The sequence below is a fragment of the Ascidiella aspersa genome, chromosome 2 (genome assembly GCF_963924565.1).
Source record: "Ascidiella aspersa chromosome 2, kaAscAspe10.2, whole genome shotgun sequence".
NCBI lineage: Eukaryota > Metazoa > Chordata > Ascidiacea > Phlebobranchia > Ascidiidae > Ascidiella > Ascidiella aspersa.
Window position 1 is genome coordinate 12108664 of NC_139448.1, and position 23339 is coordinate 12132002.

The 23339-nt window shown below is 38.2% G+C and overlaps 2 protein-coding genes across 4 annotated transcripts; one reads left to right on the forward strand and one right to left on the reverse strand.

The window, feature by feature from the left end:
* Positions 1-1173: 1173 nt before the first annotated feature.
* Positions 1174-4041, reverse strand: LOC146163707 (polycomb protein eed-like). The gene is made up of 9 exons (XM_083383074.1): positions 3778-4041; positions 3525-3683; positions 3326-3451; positions 2918-3091; positions 2607-2746; positions 2438-2543; positions 1979-2137; positions 1660-1733; positions 1174-1319 (listed from the first exon to the last, which is right to left on the reverse strand). The coding sequence occupies exons 1-9, from the start codon at positions 4012-4014 to the stop codon at positions 1190-1192; spliced, it is 1305 nt and encodes a 434-aa protein (XP_083239200.1). The 5' UTR covers positions 4015-4041; the 3' UTR covers positions 1174-1189.
* A 958-nt stretch (positions 4042-4999) lies between these two features.
* LOC146163708 (major vault protein-like) lies at positions 5000-20988 on the forward strand. Of its 3 annotated transcripts, none has more exons than XM_083380416.1 (19): positions 5000-5218; positions 5456-5585; positions 5839-6034; positions 6606-6726; positions 7061-7192; positions 7359-7453; positions 7764-7889; positions 8660-8824; positions 9261-9358; positions 10043-10166; positions 10719-10854; positions 12537-12650; positions 14077-14173; positions 15054-15251; positions 16025-16172; positions 17000-17211; positions 17665-17908; positions 18835-19023; positions 19999-20988. In XM_083380416.1, the coding sequence occupies exons 1-19, from the start codon at positions 5197-5199 to the stop codon at positions 20179-20181; spliced, it is 2730 nt and encodes a 909-aa protein (XP_083236542.1). In that variant the 5' UTR covers positions 5000-5196; the 3' UTR covers positions 20182-20988. The 3 variants fall into 3 exon arrangements, with proteins under 3 accessions (XP_083236542.1, XP_083236543.1, XP_083236544.1); XM_083380417.1 differs by having other exon boundaries at positions 5459-5585; XM_083380418.1 differs by lacking the exon at positions 12537-12650.
* The last annotated feature ends 2351 nt before the right edge of the window (positions 20989-23339 follow it).

The window sequence follows — 23339 nt, forward strand, 5'->3', positions numbered from 1 at the left end:
AAAGCTTGTCGATGTGTTACTTGCGGTACAATGGCCATATTGCAAATACTATATAAATCGGAATAAATACACAACATGGCAGTAACCAAATTAGGTTAACAAAGTGTAAATCGGTATATTTCAGAGTTCAGAATATAGTCGTTATTTCGCTCATATTTTAAAGACGGAATACTTTCAATATACAAGTATTAGGTTAAGTTTGTTCAACTTTCGTTGGAGAGAGTGCCACAATGCAGAGGACGTTAATTATTGTCTGTAAAGTTGCCGAAAAATCACGTGGAACATACAAGAAAGACACTAGAGATTCGCGCGAAGCGCGAAAACATTTTTCATTTTAGTATTTAAAACAGGCTAAAAATCGAATTTGGCGGGATCATGACTATAGACCTGTCCCTGTTTACGATACAACCAAACATGTAGAAACTTGTCCTTGTTTTCGCTTAGCCTATGTATTTTAAGGAAAAAAGGCCGCGGGCCTGATTAAACTGCTTGGCGGGCCGTATGTCGCCCAGGTCTGAACTAGCCTAATTATTCTTTCAGAGAATTCCCAAAAAAATTAAACGTAAAGCTTGTAGTGACTGTAACCTACTTCTTTCGGTGACACTGACAAGTTGTCAATTAAAAGTCACAACCCCTGTTGCTCTAGCAAAGTCTAGCGGATTCTTGTAACATTATATTAATCGCGCCAGAAACATGGCCGCTGACTCTCAGCCAGACCAGAACAATCTTGGAATTGAGTCGTTGGCGGGCTTCGGCCATAACCCATAAGATTAAAGTATTTTCTTCGTTTTGTCTATTTTTTTTAGAACCACTGCTGCGCCTAGGGTACAATGTTATCGCTCTCCGTAATACATATGTTGATAACTTCTATAGTTGTGCTCACCAGGTCGTCTACTCTAGATGCTAATACCGTGCTACGCTGTTATAAATCGGTCTCACGAAATGTAACTTAAGGGATGGCCGCCAAGAGGTAAACACCACATTTTGTGCATTTTCGAAATTTTATCCAATATAAAACGATAAGCAGATGATTATAGTCCAACCAATCTCCTCAGCAAACAATAAGGGCTTCCGAAAAAGCTAGCAAATACTTTTGCGATGCTGGCGCTTTGTCCTACGAATAAACGACAGAGCGAATTCGCGTGCTTTTATGCATTTTAAGGGATTTTTTTTTTTTTTTTCGCGTTGGTCATTTCGTTTGACGATCCCATCGCCATATTGTCGAGTCGTCGCAAACGCAAATGAGGATACTTCCGTCCTTGGAAAAGGCGGTTTGCCGAATGGTGGTGGTGCAGCGCATGTTGGTCAGACTGAAGCACCTGGAAGAAAGTTAAAAAATCAACGAAAATACGACACTAATAAAGGCGTAGTAGAACATTAATGCGCAATTTTCTGGTGAGACCTGCGAAATTTTCCTGTCGGGTTTTAAATAAAGTATTGGCAAAGGCCTACCTTCCCAGTTTATGTTGCGGTCTTTTCAATTTTCGATAAAGCCAATTGTTGCGTCACTGTTACGTCGTAACGACATAAATTAAAACCGGACTTCGATAGCTCAAACAAAAGGGTGCGCCCTTTTTCATTTAAAACGCTTTTACAGGCTTAACACATATACATGTGTTCGAAACCTATTGTTGTTTTACCGTAATAAATGGAACTTACTTAGACTTAATTGGGTCCAGTTGATCCAGTTCCCAGATAAAGGTTTTTCCGTACTGATTCCCAACGGCAACAAACTGTAATTTAAACAAGTATCCTGGTTATATAATGATATGGAAACCGAAGAATTTGGAGTATGCAATTAGATGGATTTTGTTTTAATTTAAGACGGTGATTGTGATCCTGATATTCATATAAATTTGTTCAGCGTAAGGCTACTGTTGGTGGAAAAAGATAAGGTAGTTTGACAATACAGCAAAATTTTTACAAAGGTCTGTAGTGTCCAGCGCAACATATGATTCTTATTTTCATCTTCACAAACCTTGTGATTGTGATCCATTGCAAAACGCATGTACCAAATATCGCAGTGCTGAAAATCCAGTCGGCTGAGAACCGTTACATTGGTCTCCTTGGGCTTTATGTTGTCAATGTCACAATCAACTGAGCCAGGCTTCCAGCAAATTATACAATTTTCGCAAGACTGTAAAAATAAAAAAAATAACTTTTCATTTATCAAAATTGGACAAGATCAATACAACGCCTAGCGATGGTGCAAATGTTGTCTGATTACTTTAGTACTGTTAAAGAGTCAAAAAAACATTTTGTAAAGAAACCAATTGAGTGTGCTTGAAAATTTTGATAAATTGCATGTCAATTATGCAATCTGTGTAAATAAAAACTTATTTTAAAACAATAATTCCGAACTCCTATTTGGCACTGTGTGTTAATTAAAATGCCTTAAAAACAATGCTTAACAGCAACAAAATGCTCAAGTGGAAACCTTAGACATGATAAAATTCCCAAACCATCTTGCGCAATCAACATAATTCTTGTGAATGTCTCTCGTCGAAAAGTTCGGATAATGAAAGTGAAGAGTTGGAAAAGGTCTGTAAAACCAATGAAGATGTTCGGATGTAATTGACCAGAAGAACAAGCTATAGAAAACTTACTCTGTTGAGCTGCTGACGGCGGGATTATAAACCTCCGATGCCTTTAGTGCAATTTTAAGCTCCTCAGAATCAAAGCTCCAAATCTTTAAGGAGTGATCCATTCCACAGGAAACAATTTTAGTTCCAAGTATGTTAAAATCCTGTAGAAACATATATATGGAAGGAACATCAAATGACTTTGTGGAGAAATAACAAAAATGCATCATACATCAAATCTGACAAACAGTTGTAGCTAAACACTTGCATGATTTGAAAAAAAAACAACAAATAAAATTGCTTAAATACGGCGAATAAAAAAATAATATGCTTACACAACTAAGAACTTCATCACGGTGACCTTCCACCCCTCCGAAAATACACACTAGTACATCGGTTTTGATGTTCCAAACTCGTAATGAATGGTCTTTGGATGCACTGAGAAGAATGTGTGGTTTGCTGGGATGAAACTTTAACTCATTTACTGCATTTCCATGTCCAATGTAATGCTGCAATAAAACAGAAAGTATAAAAAAATTAATGAAGAAAATATGCCATGAAAGTGAGTGGCATGATATATATTTGCTTTAACTCAGTATGAAGAATGATATATAACATTTTGCAACTTAACATTAGTATTGCTGAAAATGCTACCAATGTTTTATCTACAAGTTTAAAAAAGACAGGACCTATGCATGATTAATGTTTTAAGCACAAAAACTTCATAAAACAATAATCCCTACTTTTACGCATTGCTTTGTGAATATGTTTAAAACTCGAATGATTCCCCTTGAGCCGGCAATAGCCAGAAGGGGATGGCCGTTTGTAGTATCAACAGTCCAAGCACAAGAATAGAAGTTCTCCTCACTCTTAAAGAGAAAGCAATTGGTAAAAAATTACTTTATTAAACAACACAAAAAACATTGAATTTTATCGACATACATCTGGGTCAGTGTAGGCCTGCAGCAGTTTAATGTAACCGTTTTCCCGACATTCATACACTGTTATACGATTGCTTCCTACAGTTGCAAACATTGGGCAGTTGGTTTTCAAATGATGTAGGCAAAAAGAAACCCCAAACAATGGCTGTCCATGATCCTCCTGTTAAAAAAAATATATTGTATGCTTTTAATAAAAATATGTTCAGAGGCTATGCTGTTAAGCATTTTGGTAATAAACATTTTTTTTTCTGCACCTTTAGGGAATTAGTGCATTTGAACAAGCCCTTGGTTTGTGGCTTTTTTGGTAGCTTTCCTTTGTTTTTTCCCTTTCTGTTTTTTGGCTGAGAAGGAACATCTGCACCCGCCTCTTCCACTTCCATTGGAGGATTTACAACATCTACATCAGTGTTGTCACAATCAGTAGGTGCATCGACTGGTGTGCCCTTACCAGGTGTTGCAGTTGTGGGGTCGTCTATTGCTATAGAAGCCATTCTAGATCAACTTTATTTGTAAATGCGTCAATCTAATCAAAGGAGCTTGAATAGCAATTAAGTTTACAATAAACAAGGTATTATTCTTGTCTGGTATAAGTATTACACACCAACGACTGTGGTGTAGGTTAAAAAAATAGTATTTGCATCCCTGTGACTCGTGAGTGCACCAGGTTGGAATCTTTGGATTTTGCGCGGCTGTAATAACGTTATTTGTAAAATTTAAGTACTATGCTAAAAACCGTTAGCGCGACTTAAGTTTTGCGCGTTTAAGCGATTTTTCGCGGCTGGTCGCATTTTACGTTGATTTTACATAAAATGCGTGTCTATGACCACGGCTGAGCGGGAATTGATCCCCCGCGCAGGCCGTTTTTTCCGACCACTGTGGAAAGTATGGCAAGTGCACCCCGAAAAATTACGTTTTACAGTGCAATGTATGCAATACAGAAAGCTTTGAAAAATCAGCCATACTTTCCAGCAGTGTGCAGTGCCAGTGGTAAACAAAATTGAAATGGTCTTATCAAATTACGGGTTTAATATTTAAAAGCCGCAGATTTTTTAGCTAGTTTATGTTTAATTTCGGGCTGTGCTGTGGTAGGAAACTCATTTCACATCAGCGCACGATAAGGTGAACGTTGTAACATGCTTAATACAAGTACAACCAAAACAGTAGCTTTTAACCAAAACAGCGTTGTGTCACGAATGGCGCGAAATCTGTCACAATGCTTTAACACCTACATCCAAAGGTATTTTTAATACTTTTTATATTAAGAGCCAAAGCACTAAAATCCTATTTTACAGCATGTATAAGGTAGAACTATTTTAAAAATAACTTTGGAAATGATAAATTGCAATAATCGAAACCAATGACCAAAGAGATTATCTCTTGGCAATGACGTCAGAACCAAACCGGAAGTTATTTGCTTGATTTGTCAAGCGGAACGTGAACACCTTGGGGGAATTTCCAGTTATTGCAAAACTCAATGTAATCCGTTGCGAAACTGTTTTTTTTCTCCTTGTTAAACTTGCTATTAGTGTTGTAATGTATCTGTAGCCATGATATGCGACTAACTAAAATAGTTTTCTCTAAAGTTTGGTGCTTACAGGTGTATTTCAAACTTTAAACACTTTTTTGTTTCACAGCAATTTACTTTTTAGTTAAAGACGAAAGTAAAAAGCAACATGAGTAAAGGAAAGATTGCAGGTAGGACTTTTTTTAGTATTTAGATAAAATCCTGATGTTGCTTTTGATCTAAAGAGTTTCACTCCAATATTAAATATTGAAAGCATGTCAAATTGATATTTGTGTGCCATACATTTGAAAATTTAATTTTGCTTAATATTAATATTTGATTCAGAATACTGAAGACAATATAATTTATTTTTAACCTTATAAATAGTTACTTTACAGACTATAAAGCTTATTATTTTAATTTTACAGCAGGAGGTGGAGGTGATGAAGCGATTTATCGCATTCCACCTTACTTCTACATTCACGTGTTGGACCAAAACAGCAATGTTACCAAGCTGGAAATCGGACCCAAAACCTACATAAGACAAGACAATGAAAGGTGAGCACTCATTTATCACTTTCAGAGTTTAAATTTAAATATTTATACTTTACACAAGAAAATTTGGCGCTCTTTCACTATTGTACGTGAAAAGTTATGCAAAAAACAAAAACAAAAAAAGCACATCTATTTATATATTTTTACTGATTCTGTGCAAAGTTGTTTTGTGCTAAAGTAAACCATTTTTATTTAGAAATGTCATTCATTAAAGAATGTTCTGATTGTGTGTACGACTAAAAAATTCAAATTTTAGAGTCATCTTTGGGCCAGAGCGCATGATAACGGTGCCTCCACGCACTTTCTGCGTTGTCGAAAACCCGGTGGTGAAAAATGCTGATGACGAAATTGTCTACGATGTTTCCGGCCAAGCAAAGCTCAATCACGCAGATCGTGAAATCAGGCTGGCCCAGGATCCATTTCCACTTTACCCTGGAGAGGTTTTGAAGCAGGTAAAGTTTAAACAACAAAATACTATTTGAATATTTAAGCTATGCAAAATGGTTTTGTGCTTTAAGGTTGGCTAAAAACAGCCAGGGTCCGACTAAAAGTATTGCCGAGTCTGAGTCTTAAGTCAGACCCTGACCTAATTTGCCAATTTCAATGAGTCCCTAAGTCAAGCTCAGCCTGTATCCCACCTATTTAATAACGAAATTATATAGATTTACAGGAATCCACTCATAGGGTTGTCATATAATCACCCAAAATGCGTGTTTGAAAAATATTCCATCTTATGCTATTCAACTAAATTTAGTACTGCATCTTACTCAAATCTGAGTCCAACTCCGACTGCACAGCTCTGGTTTAGGCACTGTTTTTTTATGTAGATATATCATATGTCTATTGCAAGTCTAATTTTTTTTTTTTATCAAATAGTATTTCGTATTTAAAAAATAAAAGTTGCTACTTTTTTAAAAAAAATAAAAGGTATAGTTTTTGTTTAAGAATTTACTTTAATTTTGTATACCTGAGTTATATTCTGTTAAACACCAAATGAACATTCTTAGTTAAATTTGCATTTAGGCAGTGACAGCATTGCGAGTTGTGCCAGCTAACACTGCACTGCGACTGAAGTCCGACCTAGATTTTACAGATGGAGAAGTTCAGAGGGTTGCTGGGGATGAGTGGCTTTTCGAAGGACCTGGTATGTGTTTAAGTGGTTGATTTTTTTTATTTTCAATCAAAATAATAAGTAAAAACAATTTAATACTCTAGTTTGTTATTAAATTACACCACTTTGTTGCATGCCTTTATAGACTATACAAAATTCTTAAAAAGTATAGTCAGCACTCCACATATTTAAATACATATTTTTAGAATTTAAACAGGTTTGAAGTGTATTGATAGACTACATGCCCTCTTAAACTTTCTTCTGTTGTCTCTAACAGCAGACATAATAATTGTACATACTTGCATGAAATAGTGGCAAAAAACCTGTCTGCCCATATTAATAAATTACTTTTTTCCGTAATGTTCAGGTACTTACATTCCCCGAAAGGAGGTCTCAGTTGTTGAGACAATCCGAGCGACAGTCATCAAGAAAAATCAGGCAATTAAACTGAGAGCCAGAAAGGAGACTAATGACCGTGACAATGAAGAAAGGGTTACGGGTAATTAAACAAATCCAAACTTAGTTCTATGGTTTATTGCTTTACAATTTATTTTTTTGAAATACAGCAAGTTTTTTTAACTCATTTAGTTTCTAAACAAAAAATATACCTAATCATATAAAATATGTACAACTTACTTCTGTTTACATAGATTTTATGTAAATAGGTGAGGAATGGTTAATCAAGAGAGTTGGTGCCTACCTTCCTGGAGTGTATGAAGAAGTTGTCGAGATTGTGGATGCTGTCGTGCTCACTGAGAAAGTAACACATTTTTAAGTATTTATTTATTGCACCCTAACCAATAGTAAATATATAAGAATAAGGAAAGTGAAATACTGTGTAGTTTTAAGCCATTAATAAATTCCACTTGATAATACAAAAAAATAAATACCACCAGACTTATTCTGAGTTCCTAAATTTGCTTGAAAATAAGAGGACCGCATATTCGCACCAGTTTTCAAAATATTAACGAAAAGCTCTAAATACACACCTTGGTATTGAGGTCTTCCTTTTGCAAGTAACCTAAAATAGATACATATCTACGTTATTAAACTGTTGTTATTTTCTGTAGTGTGCTTTACACATGCAAGCAACCCGGACCTTCAAGGACTTTATGGGTGTGAAGCGCAAAAATGGCGAAGAGTGGCTCATAACAATGGCTGACACTGAGTCGCACATTCCCGATGTCCATGAAGAGGTACAATTTTTTTGTTTATCAAGTGCTATTATTTTGTAAATTTGTACAATGGAAAACTCATGAAATTATTTCACGGTATTTTGTATATTTTGTCGGTTAGCAGTCACATCCAACTGCTACTGTTATATGCATAGTTGTAAAATATTACCTAAGCAGTACTACCTAATATCATACTTGTCAAATTGATGAGGAAGGAAGTATCTTACTTATAAATTAGGAAGTTTTGACACATTTTTGTTTTAACTCGCCCTACCCACTAATTAGACATAAATATTTTACAAGTTATATGTCACTTTGAAAGTACAGTAATAGGATACAACTAGTAGGTGCATATTGCCCATGGATGGTACATTTGCTGCCTGCGAGATATAATACAGCTAGACAGTACATGGTTCTTCTGTAATCGTTCAAATGTGAAACTATACTATATTTTATTTTTTTGATTGTCAAAGGGTTTTTCAAATTATCTTTTAGTGTAGTGTCAGTATTTCAATTCGTTTTAAATTTATTCAGATACTTAATCAGTTCAATCTAGATCGCATAATAATTATTCAATAAGGACTCTATAGACTATTGTGGCAGTATGCTAGGATGAATGCTAAGGTGTTTTTAGTTGGTAAGTTATTAGGTGACAATAATACCTGTTACATTTTTTAGAATTATGTGGTATGTCAATTTGTGCAGCCTGTTAAACTCAATTTTCTAGTGACCAAAAAAGTGTGTAAATTGTTTGCTGACTTCAAACTTACCCAAGATTTTAAATCTTTCAGGTAAAAGGTGTCGTTAATGTGACGACTCTGACAAGTCGTCAGTATTGCGTGGTCGTCAACCCGGTTGGCGAAGACGGAAAGAACCAGCTGGGCAAAAGAAAGCTGGTCAAGGGTGAATCATCCTTCTTTATTCAACCTGGCGAGAAACTTGAACGAGGAATCCAGGTGTGTTAAAAGTAGTCCAATATTATTAAATTATTGTTTATTTTGCTATGAAATGTTTTTTTCGTAGTATAAATTATTTGACTTTATTACTATGACTAGTGTGTATATTGTGCATTGGACAGTAGTTTTATTCATTTTTAGCGTTTTCTGTATTCACTTCATACATTTGAGGTTCAATGTGAAAGCTTTTCTGATTAGGCCTAGAAATTTAAACTGTTAAGCTGAATTTCAGTCCTGTTGTTGACACGGCTTGTTAAGATTTCGTTAACTAAAACTCATTTAAAACCAAGTAATGGTGAAAGGTCGGTTTTACTCAAATTGTGTAGATTTAGACATATTAAAACTTGTTAAGGAGATCTACCCAGTCAGTAGTCACCAAGTAATATCCCAGCACCTTGTCCTTGTGTCCATTTTAAGTTGTATTTGTTTCATTCAGGATGTTTATGTACTCGGCGAAGACGAGGGACTCATTTTGAAAGCAGCCGAGATTTGCTTTGACCGGGAAAACGACTGTGAGAGAAAGCCAGGTGACAGGTAAGCTATCAAATAACGCTGGCTAAAATCAAGTGTTATGACTGTGGTGTTTTGAACGTACCTCGCTGACCCAACCTGAGTAACAGCGTTTCGTTTTTACTTGTTCATGTTTTGTGAATTTGTGTCCATGTTATGTTGTGATTGTTTTTGTATTTGCGCGGTTATTTAAGTTTGTATTATATTGCCGTGCATATTGTTGTCACTCCTATTTGTTAGGAGCGCGTTTTTAGTAAAACAGGAAATGTTCATAAAATGTGCGAACAAAAACGGAGTAGACTGTAAACGTACGACCTCCTAACCTCGTGTCTTTGATAACCGTCCAAACAGCAGCAGTTCCCCAAATACGGTCGAGAGGAACACCGAGTAGTAGCTCCTCATTTCAAATGTAAAATTTTTCGGAAAATTGTTATTAAAGTGCCAACGTTTCGTCCACCTATTCGGGCTAGCTTTTTTAGGGCAATATAATTGCAACTATAGTCGAAAACATATATATATATACCAGACAAACAATAAAGGAAAAACAACAATGTAAAGGTGCAATTACATTGCCCTGAAGAAGATTGCCCTAATAGGTGGTCGAAACGTTGGTACTTTGAAGAAATTTTGCCGGAAGATCAATTTTACCATTTAAAAACAACGCATGGCAGCAACGGCATATTCAGATTCAGCATTGTTTGTTGGCAGATGGATGATCCGCGGGCCTTGCGAGTACGTGCCGCCTGTCGAGGTGCTGGTGCACGCAAAACGAAAGGCGATCGCGCTTGACGAGAGCGAGGGAATCTACGTGAGGGACATGAAGACGGGAAAGGTAGGCTTAACGAGTTGTTCGAGTTTTGACGTTAATGGGCATATAACTTCCTGTTCTGTGTCCCCTTTATTCCCCGCTCCTATATATGAACTCCCGAATGTTAAAACGCATTTGACAAATTTGCAACCGCACTTCGACTACGGAATTTTGGTAGTCTTGTAGAGGGCTTGTTTTGTTAGGCGTCCAATGCCTTTTCGCAATATGTTTTGGCTTGAGTTTATTTAATCAGACTACTCAGTTTTACCTGTATACTGTGTAATGTGTTTAGCCTCTTTTCGCAATCGGCTTTTGTACCCATAATGTTTAGTTTGGTCTTTAGATTTGCGTGATGTATTACAAAGTCTTACCAGACACTTGGTATCCCCTAAAATTGGGTTGCTTTGCAAAAACCCAATTATGCCCATACCGGATCAAACTCCCCGCCGTAAAATCCCCCAGGTTTATCTTAACTATTAAAACTACAAATCAACATCCCCATAAACTACACACCTACTGTTATAAATCCCCATAAACTACATACCTCATGTTATAAATGCTCGTTTCGATCAACAGGTTCGCAGCGTGTGCGGGCGCACCTACATGCTGACCCACGACGAAGAGCTGTGGGAGAAGAACCTGCCGCCCGCCGTCGAGAACCTTCTCTCCGCAGATCGCGACCCTTTGGCTGACCGAGGAAAACGCGGAGCCGGTAAGTGGGGCGAACTTTGGGTGGCAATCGACTTATCATTTCGCGCTCTGATTTCTTTTAATGTGTGATTACACGCATAATCGTGCCATTGTTTTATTTGGCGTCTTATTAGACTAAATGCTGCTGGGAATTGTTTGAAGGTCTTGCATGTTGCTGAGTTGTAGTCATCCAATAGCTTAACGAGCATTCACTGTTTTTCTATTTTTTATTTTACAACGATTGATAACAAGTTTTTTGGGGGTTTATATTACTACCTTGACGATTGCTTTGTTAATTGTTACACGAATATAACGATGTGGCACAGGTTGATGTGCTAAGCATATACGATCAACCCTGGTTGTTCATGGTAAAAATAGGTTTCAATTCTGCTGGAACGACTGGTTTGGGCACGTCTTAAACATACATGTTTATTGTTGTCATTAACCGTAACGTGTTTTTTTATTTTTTTTTGTTTTCTCTGTGCATGGTGGAGATGATAGAAAAAAGCGTTACATTTCCATTTTTTATTTTATTTTACTTGCATTTCTTGTCATGCTGATGGAGAGATTATTATAAAAAACCTGTGGAGAAATTGCTCATTGGAGTCTTGTTGTTTGTTCAGATTCGTGTAACCGCGTACTTGGTTTGACAGCATGCCATGTGCGCTGTGGTACCTGTTGTCTTATGTTTGCTACAAACACAATCTTTCGTTTCTGCCCTTCATTTACTGAGCCTTGGAACAGGTATTGGTCGCAAAGCGCAGCGAGCGCAGAACCAAAGGCTCTTTCTTGCTTTGTTTGCTGGCCTGACGTGAATACGGTGCGTCACGGGTTCTTTGTTGGACGAAATAATTCCGCCCTTCGCTTCAGTGCGCCTGTTATCCACACCGGCGTGGCTCAGTGAGCTTCTTGCTTTTTCAATAACTGTCGGCGAGCATTGTTGGAACCCACACCTTTTGTTCCGGGCTGACTCGAACTAACGGCTTTACCGTTGACTTACGCGCTGGGCGCTGGCAACCTCGAAGTTGAATGAAGTCTTTAATCCACATGTGTTCGGAATAACATATTGGATGAGAGCACATTGAAGCTCATTGTACATGGACTGAAAATCAACGTGTTTGCTCATTGTTTCTTATAAATTGCATGCACGAACTAAAAGAGAAAGTGACCCTGCGAAGGGAGTGTCCCTATACACTTCAATGAATCTGTTGGTGATGTAAAAAAATCGATTTTGTTAATCCCCTTGTAAAAATTCAACTTCAACCGCCTTTATTTGTGCTATTAACTGGTTTCTTACGCTCGGGATTGTCTTTATTTAGTTTTGCTCTATTCCATTGGTTGTTAACCTTTCATGACTGTGGCCTCCTTCCTTGTGCTTTGAGCATATTGCCTACCCCTACTTACATTGCAAAAAAAAATACGTCAAGAAATGTCACTATATAGGGGATTTGCTTATGAAAACCTTAAACTATGATAAATAGGCTATAAACCAAATGTGGCCTCAATGGGTTCACATTACAAAAACTTTGCCATAACCATTTAAAGGGTGTAGGGTGCTTTGTCGTTTTAAAATTCCACAGTTAAAGCGCCCAAAAACGAGTTGTCATTGAATTTTTTGAACACCAAAAAAAACAGCGAGCAGTCCCGACCCTTACTTATGCCTGAGCCGGCTTAAAATAAATTTTTGTAAACTGTTGTGCGCAGCTGCATTTAACCCGCAAGGAGCGATGGCGTTCCAGGCGATGAACATGGCAGTTCAGCAACAGCAACAGCAGCAAATGTCAATGCCGCCTCTCAAGAACTCGTTTTCGCCGTCAGGTTAGAGCGGTGATTCTCAACCTTTTATGGCTTACGGCACCCCTCAAAAATAATAAATAGATTTACCACACAATCAACTTAAAACAACAAACACAATCAACCTAAAACATATAGGAAAATGTAATTTGATACAATGGTCTCTATTCGTACCAAATAGTTGTATCAAGAAGCTTTCCAATTGAGCAAAAATCAGATTCTTAAAAATTTTCAAATACTTATCGGCACCCTTGAGCATTAGAAATGGCATACCAGGGCACCGCGGAACCCCGGTTGAGAATCGCTGGATTAGAGCCTTAAACGAACAAAAAACTAGGTAGTGGCATGTGATGAGGATAAACTTGACACTTCTAACTTGTCACAACCTTTTTTTGGATTTGCCAAATTTGGTTGCGCGTCAAAGCAGTGGGGCTAAATGTCAACTAGCGCACTGTTATTAAAAGTGTTATATTCCATTTTAACATTTTAACTCAAAAATGCTTACCAGAGGCGGCGCGCAATTAAAAGCTAATTTTGAGTCACTTTGCAAATTGTTTGGCTATTAAGTTTAGTTTTACTCCCAGTACGCAAATCAGTTAATAACTAAAGTTAAAAATTAATTATTATCAGTCGTCAACCTCAGACGTTGCGTTTCGAGAACCGCAAGTCTTAAGGCCTAACGAGGCCGATTTAAATACAATGGTGATTATGATTTCCTTTAAGCGTTATACCTTGCGATAGCTGCGGTGCACAGCTTTGTGTTGGTTTCCTGTTTATTGCCACGTATACGCTTAAGCGAGCGTCCCGTAGTTGTAGCATACATACGTGAGCTGCATTGTTTTCGTGCCAATATGTTACCTGTTGTCTGCTGCCCACAACCCAACTTGCCCCGCCTTATATAAGTAACACCTAGCTAAAACAGTAGATCTTCATAGCTGATATTATTAGCTGGGTTTGCAACAAAGGCCATATTATTTTCAGTACAAAGTGCTTCATGAAATCTTCAAGTACTTTTTAATCTCGGATTGCTGCTTCGTTAATTGCAGAAATCTTATGGTATTTGTAAATCTTTTAATTTCTTCATATATACAACTTGCATGCAAAATTTAAACTCATTTGTTTTTACACTAGATTCCTTCGTGTAGTCAAATACTAGTTTACAAAATGTAAGTTTTCTTTTTTTGCTGGTAACTTTTTAGTCATGGCCTGCTTGATTGCTTGAAACTTGCACCTGTTTCTTTTGTTTTTCGTTTTTTAAGCTGGTGGCGCGTGTGTTAGTTGTTTTTTTATGGAAATGCATTTGTTTTATATACCTCCTTGATATTAAACTCTGTCACATTTAGGCTTGCAGTTTTCTGGTAATAGCAAAACAGGTTACCAAAGGCTATTTATATCACTGAAAAGTGCTCGTGCAGCACCTTTAGTTAAACGGTCTTCCGTTTTTCTCCAGATATTGGAACCCCACGCAACAAGACCCAGGTGATCACCTTCCGTGTTCCACACAACGCTTGCGTCCAGATCTACGACTACAAGGACAAGAAGGCGAGGTGAGTCTTAGGATATAGAGAGAGGTAGAGTATCTAGCTCAGCGCTTTCCCAACTTTTCTTAAAAATTTGCCTGGTGTACCCGTTGAAATTATTTTGATATTTGGTGGCCCTATAAAAATTCAAGTGTCAGTTGACCCATGTTTCTTGTAGTGTAAGCTACCGTACGGACCCCAGTTTGGGAACCGCTGATCTTGCTACTCTAGTCTATAGAATAATGGAAAATATATATTGACTTGTAGTCAACTGTAATGTATATCTTGTATGTACTCCTAGAAGCGTTATGTGGTACTTTATTCGTCAGCTGCATTATTATTTTTCTATATTATTCCTTTTTCTACTATATTCTTAAACATTCAACAACAGCAAATTGCAACCTACCGAGCAGTTTTTTTTTCTGCGAAACTGCTGTTCTATGTGGTTTATGTGTTTGGGATTGTTTCTCACTCTAATCAGGCAACGTTACTTGGTAATTGAAGGTGCGAAGACTGCGTCTTTCAAGGCATTGCATGCGTGGGTGTTATGGTTGCGTTATTACTCCTCTTGGTTGTAAGTTCCGCCAAATTTTTGTGTCACAATTGGACGATAGAGTTTTTGGCTTACGTGTCATTTTGCAACCTTTCTGCTGTCCCCGTCGTGTAGTACAATCTATTTGTAATATGTCCAGTTTGCAAAGGGTGACAACATTTTTTTTGCAATTATAATTTCAAAAGTAACTCGATCGGAAAACAAACTTTGCTTTAACCGATAAGCCTGCGTATGTTCCAAAACCAAAATCGGCAAACATTCGTGGCAATCTTTCAAAGTTTTGCCCAAGTTAAATTAAAAGCACACTCCTAATTATTTTGATTCAATTTTCACACAAGTGATTGTTTTTCCCAGGGTTGTGTTTGGCCCCAGCCTCGTCATGCTTGGCCCCGACGAGCACTTCACCCAGCTCTCGCTGTCCGGGGGAAAACCCAAGCGCCCCAACGTCATCCGCTCTCTGGCCCTCCTGCTGGGCCCCGACTTCTGCACTGACGTCATAACGATTGAGACGGCCGACCACGCGCGTCTGTCTCTGCAGCTCGCCTATAACTGGTGAGTAGCTCGGTTGTTACCAAAACCTTATTTGGAATGCGAAATGCGATTTAAATTTATTATTTATGCGCTAGGTGTTGTATAATATATCGTTTTGTCACCTTGTTAGGCTTTGTTTTATGTAAAAACGATGCTACAATATATCGACTTTAACAATTAGGTTGATCCTTAATTCATGCACCTTTTTTCCTGTTATGTGGCTTTGTACCCCTTTTCAAGTAACAAATATGTCAGGTCCGTTCAAAAACTAAAATTGCTTATTAGGAAAAGGTTTAACACGTTAATACACAATTTTTCCGACAATGCAGTATAACTGGCCTTCGTAAAATGACGGCAAAGTTGGGTGGCTGTGGATATCGACGAACACAATACTACTATCTGACTATAGACATTTTTAGTGGGCGGTTTGCTTGGCATTGACATGCTTAAGCATCAGCCGTTATTTGGCTGTTTTTTGTCTTGTAGGCGAAGCATGTGCAGATATTTAATTTTATCGGTGACCTAACATTTCCTTCCTTCAATATTGTTATGACTGGACTAAAGCGAACTGGGTCCTATTTTAAATAATAAAGTCCGACTCATCTTGCAAATAACTCGGATTGAAGTGTATTGTTCAGTAAAATTTTCCCCAATGTAAGCAGAGTTATTCACTTTTGTACTCAAATCAATTTGCTTGCTTGGTGTTGGTTGTTGCTGTTGGCTACGCGAAAAAAGTTTCATAAAATGGCCTGATTACATCGGATTTAAGCAACTAACCGCAACCTAATGCGCAGGCACTTCGACACCTCTGATGCTGAGAAGAGCCAAGCTGAGGCGGCCAAGCTGTTCAGCGTTCCGGACTTCGTGGGCGATATGTGCAAGGCGATTGCGTCACGCGTCAGAGGAGCCGTCGCCTCCGTCAGCTTCGACGACTTCCACAAGGTGAAGCTGGCGTGCCCTTTGCGACGTTGCTTGTCCGCTTCAAATTTAAAAAATTCTTTGAATTTTTTAATGGAGGGCCACTTTGCTAAAGGAATATTCTTTAAACAATTTAATCCCTAATACTGTAAACGTTAATTAGTGATTGTTGCTTGACGTCCTGTGTTTTTTTGTGTAACGTTTTTTTTTTATTTTTAATGAAAACAAAATTCGCTTATGTTAATACACTTTCAGAATACTGATTAAAATTTCTCCCCTAATCGAAAGTTTGTTAGAAATTGTAATATATGTATGTTTAATATTGTTCCCGGCCTGATTGTTTGTACGATTTTAGAACTGACCCAACATTCCAGGCTCTCTCTATTAATCTTCTCCCGTCCAATCTAAAACTGATCATAAAACGTTTTTTTTTGTTTTTTTTTTTACATCCAGGACTTTTAGAAACTCTTTCCAATTTACTCTTGTCCAAGAACTGGCCTCACTCCCTCTCTCTCTCTCGTCCCTTATACTATTGCTCTTTATCTCTTAGTTCTCTTAGTTTACTTAGCGCCCAATATTACTGTATAATGTATATCATCCTTATAGCTTTATAACTTCACGCCTATACTATCCCTCCTTCTACTATACAACTTACCTAAAGTTTTGCCCTACTCCCAGTCACACCCAATCAGAAGCTGTACTTAAACTCTTGATCTTCTCCCATCCAACCAAAAATTGGTCTCTTAAACCCTCGATTTCCCCCAGCCAATCAGAAACCGTACTTAAACTCTCGCTTGCCTTCCATCCAATCAGAATCCGCACTTAAACTCTCACTACTCCCATCCAATCAGAACTCGTCACGCATCATCCGCTCTTCGGTGTTTGGCATCGACGAGAAGCACAAGGTGAAGGAGCGCTTCGAGTTCCCGCAGAACCGACTCGTGGTCACCTCGATCGACATCCAGTCGGTGGAGCCCGTTGACCAGCGCACTCGCGACTCGCTACTCAAGTCCGTGCAACTCGCCATCGAGATCACCACCAACTCGCAGGAGGCCACTGCCAGGCGAGTAGAGAAAGGATTTGCTTGCCTTTTTTCGTTTTTTATTTATTTTGGTTTGAAGGGCTACAATAGCGATTCCCAGTAAAAACCTGTTGAGATTTATGTGTTGGTGTTGTGTTAACTATATGCATTTGTAAAGTTTTTCCATATCATACTAGTAATAATCTTGTGTTATTTTACTTGTGTTAACAATTTATTTTGCTTTAACTTAAACGTAGCCTTATTCCAACCTTTTTAAAAGTATTTCAAAGTCAATCCTAACCTAATTAAAGGTGGTATCTTTTTCGAAAATTTTCAGTCACGACAGATATTCAAATTAAATAGCCCTTAAATGTTCTGTAATGATAACAGGGCTTGGGTAAGTTTTTCATAAGCGACAATCTCAAATTAATGTAGTTCATCGCATTTTAAATGCAGACAAAGCTAAATAACCGTCAATGTTTTTTTTTAATTCAGGCACGAGGCGGAACGCACAGAGCAGGAGGCTCGCGGGCGCCTCGAGCGGCAAAAAATCTCGGACGAAGCGGCGGCCGAAAAGTCCAAGACCAACTTGCTGGAGCTCCAGTCGCTCAGTGCGGCCATCGAGAGCACTGGCCAGGCCAAGGCCGAGGCACAGTCGCGGGCCGAGTCGGCGCGTATTGAGGGAGAAACCGCCGTCGAACAGGCCAAGCTCAAGGCCCAGGCCATGTCCATTGACGCCGTAAGTTGTCGAAGAGAAAAAGAGCTCTAAGCTTGAACTGTTTTTTTTTTTCATGCTGTTTTTATTCGGACAGAATAGGGTAGATTATTTTAAATTGGCCGTCGAAATTGTTGATATGCTTTTAAAGAAGCGTAGATTTTACCTAGATGCTTTGTCTAAATAAAGCTCAAGATGGACAAAGTTAGCTTTACATACTGGGCACAGGTATCGTCGCATTTTCTTTTACTGGGATGGGTTGGAGTATTGTCTGCGCAAATGGCCCTTAAAAGTGTCCTATAGAGAGCCGCTGTAAGATTTAAACGAAAGTATTGGATAAAACATGAACACTAATTTGTCGAAAATCCACCAATGTGCTTTCACCTGGTTTTACCTTTAAAAACACCATCATCGGTTAAGTAGACAAACAGGGGTAATCCGATAATAGTTACTCTTTGTATCTTAATCATTTTCAAACTCGAATAAAGACCCTTATTTGCTACCTCATTATATCGTTTAAGTTGCTCAAACTTTTATTTTTGTGGGTGACGCACGACGCCATTTGGCTCATAACGGATTTAGCAAAATTAGGTAGGAGGAACGGAACATATATCCGCGCAGAGCACAATAAACTAGCAATGACAATAATATCCGATCGGAGCCTATATGTGATGCCGGACCAGTGTCATATCAGTCCCGATCCGATACTAAACTAATCTATGCATTTTCAACAGAGGAAAGTATTTTACTCGTTTTGATTTTATCATTTTTGTTATTTCGTTCTAAATGTCGGGTATTGGTATCGTGATGAAATGCGAAATATCGAACATCTGCAAATCTGCAAAAACGGACTCTTGTCAGCAATAAGTGTCCATCTTAATTTTACAATTTTACACTTTCGAACTTAGTTTAAATTGAGCTAAACCCACACGTTCTCTTCCTCATCCCAGGAAGCCGAGCTGAGCCGGCTTCAGAACGCGCGCGAGGCCGAACTTAAATACCAGAAGGAACAGAACGAACTACTGCTGAGCAAGGAGCGTCAGATGAGCGAAATCGAGACCGAGAAGTTCAAGAACATGATCGCCGCCATCGGCGCTGACACAATTCGCGCTATCGCTGTCGCCGGGCCCGAGATGCAGGCAAGTGATTTGTTTTGCTACCTGTTATATGCGATTTTGCCTTTGTCGCTGTTTTCTTGCATTAGGCGCACAAAATCGACCACTTTTAAACAGCGTTCGGTTCTATGTGGTAGGTCAGTGGTTCCCATCTTGTCATGCACTTTTCCATGAGGGCTGTGGTTTCCAACTATTGTTAGCCACGGATCCCTTTCAAGCAATATTCAAACGAACGGACCCTTACATTTTTTACACTGACCCTAACCTTTTATTTGAATACTATACGCCTAAATTTATCATTAGGAAAATGATCATATTTAATGTGTTGTTTTTAATAATAGACGCCTTGTTAAAAAAACTCTGTCAAATTTAAATGCACTCGCAGAAGGGACCCGGTTGGGAATTACTGCACTAGAAAATAAACGCGGGTGTATTTTTATTGCGGCCGCTGTTATATTCCTGTATGTCATATTATATTGACCTATGATCTAATTCTACGTCTAGCGCTGATTATTTTTTTGCTTTAATAAGCAGAAGTAAATTACAGCAAAATTGTTTTGGGTTGGAAGCGGGTGTTACATCCCGACAGTAAAAAGACAATAGGTAGTCCACAACCAAAAAAGGTCAAAAAAGTGTTAAAGTTTATTACAACCGTCACCCCAGGTTTTTTCCTTAGCGAACCCGGTTCGCCATTAGCCTTTGTAGCGACTAGTTTTATATGCAAAGCCGGTATGCAAGCCGACTTACTAGTGCTTAACGGGCCAGCAACATTTCCCACGTTCGAGAACGTTTGTATATGTTCAGTTGTTCACCTTACAAAATTTCATAGACTAAACATTGAATGGCATTAATGAAATATAAAAATTCCATAATGAAGTCATTTGATATCGGATCGGATCGCGATACTTTTTGTCCACAATATCAGTATCGTAATAAAATTAAGAGAACCGTGCATACCTACGCCTTGTTTGTAAAACAACAGCTCTTCATTTTATGCAGGTCAAGCTTCTCGGCAGCTTGGGCATCAAGTCGACCATCTTCACCGACGGCAACTCGCCCATTAACCTCTTCAACGCCGCACAGGGCCTAATCGGGGGCTCGTTTCACCCCCAGGTGGAGGCCCCGCGGGCAGGTCGCCCCGAAAGGCGGGACCGAAACAACCCCGAAGAAGAAGAGGATTAGATGACCGAAAAATGTGTTATTCTTATTCGGAGAAACGTTTCATGTTAAAATGTTGTCGTAAATTCACCAAACGCCGCTTTATGAAGCAAGCGTCACATCTGTATTTGACCACTGTCATATAATCAAACAGTTCATCCGAAGTTTCGCTCTGCAAATGTTCCGGTCATTGTAGTTTCACCTGCTGTGTAAATTAGATGCTTGTGTAGGCGTACAACAAAATAATGAGCTCTATGTTGTTGTGTCACTGACTTGTGGTTTGTTGCTGATTTTAGAATTGCACATCGTCGAATAGTTTTCTACTTAACCTGAACGGTTAGATTTAAACATATTCTCTTTCAATGATTTAATGATTTATACTGTTTAATGTTTCTCAAATATGATGTTTAAAGTAAGCGGTTTAATGCATTGTGTCATCAAATTATTTGATATTACTTTTTCGTATCATTTCTATGTACCGCTATATGTAATCATGCAGAATATATATGTATTTTTGTTGATATATCGTAGACTCGTAGTTTCCGACTAGGTTTACCTTTTAATTATATGCACCTAATATTCACCTGTCCGCACGAAAATCTGTCATTAACCTATTGAAGTCACGTGGACGTTGTATTATTTTATGCGTTTGCGGTTTAATTGCACTTTTTTATAGAAATTCAACATCTCTGTTTTCCTGCCTGCCTAAATTGTCTTTAAGAGAAAATGAAATACCATTTACTGTTTCAACTGGTCATATACTTGTCTTGTGATTGTGATGTAGTTTTGAAAATAAAACACTGATCACCTTCCACAAGTGCCTTAATGTCAAATATATGATTCTTTACAACTCGAAATTGACTTGTCCTGTTGCACTCGCAGATAGAAACTGGGACGTGTGTTCATAAAACAACTAGGTGTAGAGGTTGCTTGAAGGGTATTGTCGGATACCATTCGTAGCATTGGTACTCGTCCGATTCTAAAATTGCATTGGTACTGTTTCACAACCAAATTTACACCTAGGTATTTTAACCCTGTGTGGGTACACTATGCACAGATCTGTGATGTAGCTTGATAATAAATTACGAAGCCAAAAAGTTCGAGTAGATCGACATCATCTTGATTATTAAGAAGTTTCGATACAACATTAACTGAAGATGATACAAGCTTGTATCGAAACGTCCTAATATACAAAATCAAGGCTGCGGAGTCGGTCTCGGGACTAGAACAGTCGGTTTGTTTTGATGGGGTCGACTCGGGACTCGAGTAAGACAGCGTAAAACTACCCAAGTCCCGAGTCCGACATGCGCATGCGCAGTACCAAATTTTAAAACTGATATGGCCGCCAACTGGAAATTGTAAAGGTGAAATAGCTCGGGTTATTTTTAACTGACTCCGCAGCCCTATTCAAGATGCTGTCGATCTACTCGACCTTTTTGGCTTTAAATTCATTAGCAAGCTATTTTAACCATGTTTTACGATCCTGACTAGAGTTTTCTACGTGGGTAGGTAATTTCGTTAGAAAATCAAAAGTCAACTATACTTCTTGATATTTAAAACTTCTTAAAACGCAAACTAAGACCCAATAGCATGGTAAACTTAAAATTTGCACATTTCAGGTTAAAATGTTGAGTTTATTTTAACATAGTAGGCTAATTAAGTTGTTGTTTTCGGACTGTGTAGTTTGGGTCCAAAACATCCCACATAGGAATTAAATCAGAAGAATATTTTTTAATTACAGGTGCAGTGGTGTGTCACCATTGATACGATGATTCTTCCCAGAGTTTTTTCACCATGATTAAATAAAACGATTTGAAGGTTGGCCAAATTGATAGCTGATGAAAGGCTGATAAACTTTGAAGTTTACATATGTTGGCGAGACCTTATAAAAAGCTAAAAACTTTTGCTTAATGCGATTTTTAACTGTAGCCTACTGATTTACACAAGGCAAGGGTCTTTTGCGAAGCATACGCTTTTTTTATCGACCGCCTGTTTAAACGAATTACTTTATATATAGATTAAATATTTCCCTTAGAGAACTTTGCGCCAACTCGTTATCATACGGCCCCAAGAGAATGTTAAGTTGACTCGTCACATTTTGCTCGAGAACTTGCCTAGCAATCCTCTAGAGATGAACGAGCGATTTACGACGATATCTCCACAGCGAAACATAAAATAAGGGCCAAAGCGTTAAATGCGATTTCAACAGGCTTCAAGAAAATCCAAGGGCAATATAGATTTTGCTCATTCGCGATGCCGCTGTCTGTCTGTAAATTGGCCAGCGACTGCAATAATAAACACAGCAGGGAACTTTGCTTTGTGCAGCAGTCGTTCTATTGTAGTGGCGGCGAGAAACCCATTCAAAGCAGGTCCGGCAAGAGCGAGGCGGCGTGGGTACGAAAATGATCTCCCCGGTCTTTCTTGCCCCAATGTTCCGTGTTTGATAAGCAAACTAGATTACGTCAGCGCCCAGGCGACAACGAAGTGAAGGGCTTTCGCCTCGCTGTGTGCATACGGTGGAAATGGCGGGCAACGCTTTTTTTAATATGACGTTTCGTCTACTCCGACTGGTTGACTGACTGCCAGGCTATTTACATCGCCAGCGTGCAGATGTAAACAACTTGGCAAATGTTTTCGCTTATTATTGTCAGCACAGGTTCGTTTCAGTAGGACAGTCAGTTTAGTCCTTTTAAGCGACTATTTTTTAAAATAACCATTGAATAAGACAGACGTATTTTTCACAGTAGTCGTTTCCCATAGGAATACACGTTGTCTTTGACGTGTAACTAGCTTGTACTATTGTTGGTTGCTTCAAACCACGTTTTCGTTTATCATATGTAACGTACAACATTTAACCATGTTAATGAGCTTCAATATGTGTAGCAGGCGAAAAGCCTTTTTTGTTAATTTGAAAAGTTATGTTTATAACCGGATCTGGCGTTTGGCCTAATTTTAATATTTTAGAGGTTTTTGGCTTGCTGGTAAAAATATAGAATCTTCTGTCGGTTAATGTATATATGTTTCAGTGTTATTGTACGCATAAAGATTTATTTTTATCATATAAATATTTATAATTTTATTATTCCAATGCACAAGTCGTTTTAAATGTATTCTATAAATATTGTATTCTTATTACGTTTTACCTACTGTTCCTTATACATAAGAGATTATGTATCTACATC

Bases quoted from the DNA above. Each gene is read 5' to 3' on its own strand.
- LOC146163707 (XM_083383074.1), bottom strand. From the start codon at position 4,014: ATGGCTTCTATAGCAATAGACGACCCCACAACTGCAACACCTGGTAAG. The intron at 2,138-2,437 runs GTTTCCACTTGA...TTATTTTTACAG, and splicing joins GGAATTTTATCATGTCTAAG to TCTTGCGAAAATTGTATAAT. The intron at 1,734-1,978 runs GTTTGTGAAGAT...TTTAAATTACAG, and splicing joins CAATGGATCACAATCACAAG to TTTGTTGCCGTTGGGAATCA.
- LOC146163708 (XM_083380416.1), top strand. From the start codon at position 5,197: ATGAGTAAAGGAAAGATTGCAG. The intron at 17,909-18,834 runs GTAAGTTGTCGA...TCCTCATCCCAG, and splicing joins AGGCCATGTCCATTGACGCC to GAAGCCGAGCTGAGCCGGCT. The intron at 19,024-19,998 runs GCAAGTGATTTG...CATTTTATGCAG, and splicing joins TCGCCGGGCCCGAGATGCAG to GTCAAGCTTCTCGGCAGCTT.